Consider the following 8,681-nt stretch of genomic DNA (forward strand, 5'->3'; position numbering starts at 1 on the left):
GTGTAACTGAATTACAGACTCAAAATCCTGAAAAAGAGGTTACCAATATTCAACAATGGGTATAATACTTACCTGTGGTGAGTAGAAAGGGTACCTGAAAGACACCACCGCAAGGAAGCACCCGAGAGAGCGGAGGTATTCCTCCAGAGAACACAAGGGTGCTCACATCAGCCAATGGAGAACAGACACTGAATGGCTAAAATATAGTAAATGTTCATGACAGTGATTTCTCTTAAGCAACAGCCCTGTAACAACTGCCAGACCTGCTTACACAGACTACTGAATAAGTAAACTGGGAGTGAGAACTGCATCCTTTCATGTGTCATAAGCCACATTATTTTAGTTATATTGCTAAGAAATAGACAATACTGATATTTAGCATTTAATATGGAGAATACGGAGGAATGTTATTCCACAAACTATCAAATATATATATAAAACTAGGTACATTAAAAAATAAAATACCAAAAGTTTAAAAAATGCTTTTCAGTGTTAACTCAGAAAGTCACACTAAATATCTCTTAACTTTCAGAATATGTTCCTTGCATTTTTCCTGACCATCATTTTTACATATTAAAACAAAACAAAAAACTTGATACTTCACCAGGAAAAAGCCTACTATTTATAATTGAGATTTTCTTTAGTTCGCAAAAACACAGCTTTGAATCTGGAATGTGACTTTCCATGTAACACATTCTGTGGGGAAATGCTTTCCTGATTTGTTAAATCTATAATGTGTTCTCAGCATGAATTCTCTGAATCTTCATAATGGTGCTACTACACTTGGTACATTTACTGCTCCTCATTCCTTCAATTATTCTATTGTCTACAAAGATTTGTGACTTATTTCTGAAAGCTTCTGCAAACTCACTCCAAATATCATTGGTCTCTCTCCTATGTGACTTTTTTGACATGAATGCATTTTAGGACCTCCTGCTTATAAACCCTGTCTATATTATCATCTGAAGTCTCCTGAGCATCGGCCTCTGTGAGAAAGCTTCCCACATTTACTTCATCACTCTGATTTCTCATTTGTGAGTTTTCCGATGTACGCGAAGGCCTGAATTCCAACAGAAGGATTTCCCACATTCAGAGCATTTCCATGGTTTCTCTCCAGTGTGAACTCTCTGATGTTCACTGAGAGATGACTTCTGAGTGAAGGCTTTCCCACACTCACTGCATTTAAAAGGTTTCTCTCCAGAATGAGTTTTCTGGTGTATCTGAAGCGATGCCTTCCTAGGATAGGCTTTTTCACATTCATTGCATTCGTAGGGCTTCTCTGTTGAGTGAGTTCTCTGATGTATGATCAGCTGTGATTTCCCACAAAAGGCTCTCTCACACAAACTGCATTCGTAGGGTCTTTCTCCTGTGTGTGTTCTCCTGTGTATAACAAGGTACGACTTGCTGCTGAAAGCCTTTCCACATTCACTGCATCCGTATGGTTTCTCCCCCGCGTGAGCTCTCAGATGTGCCGTGAGCTGTTCCTTCCTACCAAAGGCTTTCCCACATTCACTGCACTGATATGGATTATTTCCTGTGTGAACTCCCTGATGTACAATGAGTTGTGTCTTCATATTGAAGGCTTTCCCACAATCACTGCATCGATAGGGTTTCTCTCCTGTATGCATTCTGATGTGAACGAGGAGGTAGGATTTACTCCTAAAGGCCTTCCCACATTCATTGCATTTATGGGGTTTCACCCCCGTGTGAGTTCTCTGGTGTACAACAAATGGTGACTTCAAACTAAAGGCCTTCCCACATTCACCACATTCATAGGGTTTCACACCTGTATGACTTCTCTGGTGTAAAATAAGCTGTGATTTCCAACTGTATGCTTTCCCACATTCGCTGCAACCATAGGGCTTCCCTCCCGTGTGAATTTCCTGATGGACGATGAGCTGGGACCTGAAAGAGAAGACTTTCTCACATTCACCACACGAGTAGGGTTTTTCTCCTGTGTGAACTCTCTGATGAGCATTAAGGTTTGACTTGGCACTGAAGGCTCTTTCACATTTAGTGCATTCGTAAGGTCTCTCCCCTGTATGAATTCTAAGATGGACAATGAGCTGTGATTTACAACGAAAAGCCTTCCCACATTCGCTACACACACAGTTTTTTTCTATGCTATGAGCTCTTTGATGCTTAAGAAAATATGGTTCTTCGTAACCACAGAACTTATCAGGATTCTTTCTTACATAGCTTCTGTTTGAACCTGAGTTTTTTGTCAAACTTTTTTCATGTGTGTTACACTTATGGAGTCTTTGTTTTGCAGAAACATGGGTTTTGCTCAGATGAAGTTTTCCAAACACATTACAAGCGTAGCTTCTCTCAATGCTTTCAAGCTCATCTTGATTTTTCTGGTACCATTCTTCCCAGCCTTCTAGAAAAAAACCGAAATAAAACGTGCTTTTCAAATCATAACATGAACTTGACATGGAATTAAAGAGCTTTAGAATTGCCAAGTAATGAGTCTTTCTCTGTTGGTAACAAGACTATGACACTGGTTCAAAAGACATATTGGACAAGCACAGGGGTGAAGGAACTGAATCAGACAAAACCACAACAGGTCCCCTCATGGAATTCGTAACAAATTAGCAGTAATCAAAAATGGTTTTTAAATTAGAGGTTTAAAAATTTTAGCCTGAACTTAAGGAGCCAACTGCTAATTATTTTATATATCTGAATTTTTTTAATGCAAGATTTTGCTTAATTAAAAAGTGAATTCATAGGATACAGAATAACTAGGGCATGACATTTAGGGAGGGTGACAATGAGGGATTAAAGATGAGAATAAAGGAGCCATAAGAAAATTAACACTCCAAACAGAAGGAATACAAAGTACAAATTTCTAGAGGGTAACTGCTTGACATGGTTCAAGAAATAGAAAAAGGCCAGGATAGCTAAAACCTGCTGAGTGAATAGAGTGAAAGCAGAAACAAACTATGTAAGGCTGTGGCAAAAAAATATTCATTTTATCCAAAGATTTTTAATTAGAGTAGATCTCCAGTAGTCTTCTGCTTTTAAAAGATCGGTTTGGCTGTTATGTAAAAAGTAAGAAAAGGGCAGAGAGACACATTAGAAAGCTATTGTAGTAGTCCAGGATGAAACATAACGGTTTGGACTATTCTTCTGGAGTTAATAAAATCTGGAACATATTTTGACAGAGAAATAAGAGAATTTACTGAGGGACTGGATGTGGGAGCTGAGAGAAGGGAAGGAATTAAGAGCAGTTAATAGCTTGAACACCAAGAGATAGAAAACACAGGGAGAGAAACATGTTTGGAGGAAAACGATGGACTTTGTTTTGGATATTGCTACATTTGAGATCTCCGTTAAATGTCCAAATGGAGAAAGTAAGTAGGCAGTCAGAGCCACATTCAGCACTCGGCGAGAGTCAACGCCACATGAAAGGTATTAACCAATATGATGAATGAGACCACCCAGGGAACAAGTGCAAAGAAAAAAGATACCAAAACATCCCTGGAGAAGACTACATTTAAGGTCGGGCGGGAGATGAAGAGAAGGGGAAAGTCCACCTACAAGGCCAAAACGGTGCTGCAATCATCAGTAATAAGCAGACATGGGGTAAGGACAATTCCCACTGGGCACAGTCTCACCCAGACCCTATAAGATTACTGTGACAGGAGCTGTGTCCGCCTCCTACTTGCTTAGTGCCTCATGCTAAACATTTTCATCCCGACGGAGGTGGAAAGACTCGGTATGGTCTGTGCCTGAAAGTGAGGCCACTGCACTCAAGGGTGGGGGTGAGGATATTAAGACCAGTGGCTGGAAGAGAGGAATTCTTGGGTTTAAACACAAAGTCTAGACCACTTTCGGTTGTTATTACTGGCTTAACAGAACTAACACACTGACTGCCACACTACAAAAAAAAAAAAATTTTTTCCCCGGGGCCATGGTGTTTTATTAAAACAAAACAATCCTTTCTAATTTGTCATTTTTTACTGTTTTCTCTGCCTGAGTTTTATGCAACACGATCCACATTTTTAGAATTAAATTGTCAATATTAATTGTAACAATAAGAACATCAACAAATAAGATTTTCACGAACCAACTTCAGGGTTTTGCTTCATGAGGCCCTGGGCTCCAAACTAGCCTGAGTTAAATACAACTCACAAGGCAGTCAATGTGTGAATCAGAAAACAACAACAACAAATCCCACAAAAAACAGACTGGAAGCCTAAGTTTTGAAGGGCATTGAAGCCTGGTGTGGTAACAGTCTGTGATTCCTCAACACTGAATACTCCAAAACTCAACTACAACACAAGTGGGCTGCTCTTGAAACCACATAAATAGCCCACAAAATGGCATTCTCTCAGTTTATCTCAGTGAGGGCCACAGAGGACAAAAGAAAGGAAGATCCTCTTGAAGTACAGTGCCAGGAACTCTGAATTTGGTTAACCGTGGAAATCACAGCAATGCTAGGCCTAAAAAGTCTTCCCTAATCTTTTTCTAAAGGAGATGAAGCGTGCAATGGAGCAACGATAGTTATTGTCTTCTATCCTTTCTTTTTGAAAAGAGGAGTTTCACTTATAATTTCCTGGTTCCTTCTCCACCTCTTGGGTACGTTTAGAATATACAACTTATTTTGTTAACTATATGTCAACTCAGATCATGAGGGCTTCACCCATACCTGTCTGGACAGTACTGCACACATCCCAAGAGATCCTGAACTTGAACCTGGATTCTGGTCCAAGGTGAGAACATGTATTGTCTTCCTTGTGGGAAGGGACGATCGTGTTTCATGTTAACATAAACATTTTTGAAGATGTGCTATTGGACGGAGGGCAGGCTGTGTGAACCTGCCAAGAAGGGACCAGGACACACTGCTCTCTGCCTAACCACAGCCCTGTCCCCTCCTTCCAGGCAGCAGCTCTGACTGGGAGAGAAGATCTACCCTTCCCTTGTCCACAGGGGCGGGTGCCACTCCCAAAGCCCACCCTGTCACCCACACCATGACTGGGGTAGGCACTGGCACGTGGATTTCAAGGAAACATGCTGGCAGCCTTCTGGCAAAGACTTTGCGCACCAACGAAAGGGATTTTTCAGAAAGAAACAGCACGTGTTCCAGCAGGTACTGCCAGGTCTGCATGTGATGTCTGGCACTGAGAAACTTACCAGATTGTACTAAATATATTTTATGGAGGAAAAGTGTACATCCAAGGATGACAAAAGGGGAGATATATGGAAGCTGCATTCCTCACATCACCAGGCTTCTGAATAAAGCCACAGTGGAGACGGCCTACAGCAGACAGCTGGTCACTGGAGACTAAAAATTCCTTATTGGTTTACTTGGGTTAAAACAGGGATTTAAGATACTTGCTTATTTTCTCAGACTAGTGACAGGAGGCTAATGAAAACAAATCCAGCAGCAACAGGTAAAGAGAAAATGACAGTTCTCCCATACGACTAAGAATTTGAGCTATCAAACCATGAGAGAACACTGATCGAATCTGGATGAAAAATGAGGAGACAAGACCTATAAGACACTTTTCAAAGGATAGAATACTAACAAACACAGAAGCAGTAGCAAGATTAGCAAAGGAGAAAGGACACAGGATATCCAAGGTGAGCCCACAGAGGCCAGGATACAGGACTAGAAGTGCAATTAAGAGCAGTAATAAAAATGGGGAAGCTGACCAGGTACAGTGGCTCACACCTATAATCCCAGCACTCTGGGAGGCTGAGGTGGGAGGATCGATTGAGGTCAGGAGTTCGAGACCAGCCTGAGCAAAGTGAGACCTCCATCTCTACAAAACCTAGAAGAATTAGCCTGGCATGGTGGTACGCCTGTAGCCTCAGCTACTCAGGAAGCTGAGGCAGGAGGATGGCTTCAGCCCAGGAGTTTGTGGTTGCAGTGAGCTATGATGATGCCACTGCACTCTAGCTGGGGTGACACAGCTAGACTTTGTCTCAGGAAAAGAATAAAAAAAATTAACCAGGCACAGTGGTGCGCACCTGTAGTCCTAGCTACTGGGGAGGCTGAGGTGGGAGCATCACTTGAGCCCAGGCATTCAAGGTTGCAGTGAACTATGATCACACCACTACATTCCAGTCTGGGCAACAGAGCAAGATCCTGTTTCAAAAAAAAAAAAAAATTTAAAAATGGGGAAACTGAGGAAGAATGGTAATTTTAGAAGGAAGTTCCTTCCCATTTCTGATCCTGAGAATAAAGTCTGAGAAAGCACAGCAGAGCACAGAGAGCTCTCCTGAAGGCATATAACACCCAGGACTGAAGTGCAGAAGAAAAAGAGGAGGATGACAATTTTGATACCACAATATCAAAGGGAAAAAAAGCTTAAATCTTCAGAATGGAAAAGTCTTTCAATACTTTCAACATAGGAGAGGACAGCCACATTTGGGAAACAAATCCCTTTGGACAACTCAGAAAGTAAGTATAAAGTGTGTAAATTCACTCAACCACATAGCACAGACCAGGTTTAAGAGTGGGTAAAGCGTAAGGCACTTAACGGTGGAAGGCGAAAGAGGAAGCTGAACTTAGCCTATCAGAAGGGCAAGAGTCACCCCACATGAGGGGAAAAGAAACCTCTGAAGGCCCCAATGCAGACCATGACCATCGGAAGGAGGGAAACTAACCCAGAAAGCAAACCATGAGCACAGATTATAGAAGAGGGCCATCCCGCGTCTCAAGGACAATGGAGGAAGGAGAGCCCAAAACGCAAAGAATGACATACCCTGCAAGTACTAACTCCTCAAGGAGCCACAGGTCACCCCCACCTCCCAGCCTCCTGGTTCTCACTCACCCACCTGGACAGCTCTGACTGGAAATCTTGGCGTTTACTATCCACGGCTCTTCCCCTTGCTCCAACTTGAAGATTAAATCGGGTTTGGTGCCATGATATCCTGTTAACAGAAAATCACAAAGGATGTGGACCAAACTGTCAGGGACCAGACAGAAGATAAAAAATGAAATTGCTCATCTGCACCTGGGGAGAGATTAGAATTAGGAGGTAAGGGCCAAATAGGGACTAAGAACATCTGACCTCCAAAGTTCAAGTTCATAATCATTAAGCACTTCAGAGATCCCAGAATAGATCAACAAAAGAAAAAGGGATGACAATTTATGACCTGCAACTTAAGTCAAATAGAGAAGCTGCACTTACCCACCGATACTAGGTTGCTATAGTTTTCCAACGTCACGTCCCTGTATAAGTACTTCTGTGTAGAATCCAGTAGCTGCCATTCCTCCGAGGTGAACTCCACAGATACATCCGTGAATGACAATAATCCCTGTAATAATACATACCCCATTCAATCGGATACGATTACGTTAGGTGACATGGAAAAGATGTAGAGGAACTGGGAAAGGAGAATGTTCCTCCACAGGCTCTCTTCCGTGCCTAGTTCGACATTTACTTTGTGAGACAATTAAAAATTAATCAATCAACCAAACATTAAGCCTCTATGTGCCAGATACTCTTTTGGGTCCTTAAGATTTCAGGATGAATAAAATCCAATCCTGTCTTTGAGAAGCTTTCCATCTTGTAGAGGGAAACAAACACTTAGATATGCAAAGGAAATAAGGTGTTCTGAGTCTTTGATAAAAACATATCCAGGCTATATTTTGCACAGAAACAAAGAGAATAATTATAAATAAGGGTGCCAGATTTGGATCTACAGAGATTCACTTGAGCCATGGTACAGAAGATTCATGATGTGTTCCCCAGGATGAGGTGAAAGGGCAATTGGGAAGGTGTTTGGAAGGGGGTTCAGCTGTGAACAACAGGAGAGAAAAGTAACAATGGATTAAACAAGAGAGTTTATCCTTCTTCTACTAGCAGGGGTCTGAAGGCTCCATCACCTTGGTTTGGGGCTCCATCACCTTCAATCTTTTGCTCCACCCGTGTAGCTTCCATTCCCTGGGTAATCCGGAGCTAAGATGACTCTGGTATCACATCTGCATCTAAACAGCAGTAAAGAGGGCAACTAGGAGGGAAGAGCAGGAAATTCAGAAATGCAGCCTGTTCCTGTAATGTGCCCAACTCCAGTTGAAAAACTGGTGAACCTATTATGGAACAAAGAAAAATATATTGGGAGATAACCTGCAGTCACTGTACCAGAAGCAAGCATCACACAGAACACATGGTAGAACCTCGTCAATTTGAGGAACTGCAAATACTTTAGAAATAGACAAAATGGCTGTTTGAGTCCATTGTCTGTTGCTATAACAGAATATCAGAGACTGCGTAATTCGTAACGAGAAAAAGTTTCCTTAGCTCAAGATTCTGGAGGCTAGGAAGTCCACGAGCATGGCACCAGCATCTGATGAGGGCCTTCTTGCTGTGTCATAACATGGCAGACGGACTGCACGGTGAGAGATAGGGAGCATGCTAGCTCAGGTCTCTCCTCCTCTCCCGATAAAGCCATTGATCCTATCATGGTGGTCCCGCCCTGATGACCTTATCTAATCCTAATTACCCCCCCAAAGGCTCTACCTCCAAATACCATCAACACATGAATTTGGGGATTAAGCTTCCAACACATGAAATTTGGGGGACACATTCAAACCATAGCTATGGCTATGATATGTGAATAGGTTAAGAGCCAGACAGCAAAGCAAACCTGGAATCTTTTTCCTGCAGAGAAGAATAGCCGATGTAGATTTATATAAATAAAAGAAACAGGCCGGGTGCGGTGGCTCA

General features: G+C 42.0%; 1 protein-coding gene across 1 annotated transcript in view; it reads right to left on the bottom strand.

Annotated features, from left to right (window-relative positions):
• Positions 1–746: 746 nt before the first annotated feature.
• Positions 747–8,681, bottom strand: part of ZNF26 (zinc finger protein 26) — a 15,165-nt gene continuing 7,230 nt past the window's right edge. Inside the window, exons 2-4 of the mRNA XM_012657257.1 lie at positions 7,143–7,269; positions 6,787–6,882; positions 747–2,380 (exon numbers count right to left, since the gene is read on the bottom strand). Of these exons, the coding sequence (XP_012512711.1) occupies positions 1,029–2,380; positions 6,787–6,882; positions 7,143–7,269 (1,575 nt within the window). The 3' untranslated portion in view covers positions 747–1,028. The remainder of the gene's footprint in view (positions 2,381–6,786; positions 6,883–7,142; positions 7,270–8,681) is intronic.

The sequence above is a fragment of the Propithecus coquereli genome, unplaced genomic scaffold (assembly GCF_000956105.1).
Source record: "Propithecus coquereli isolate 6110/MARCELLA unplaced genomic scaffold, Pcoq_1.0 Scaffold535, whole genome shotgun sequence".
Taxonomy (NCBI): domain Eukaryota; kingdom Metazoa; phylum Chordata; class Mammalia; order Primates; family Indriidae; genus Propithecus; species Propithecus coquereli.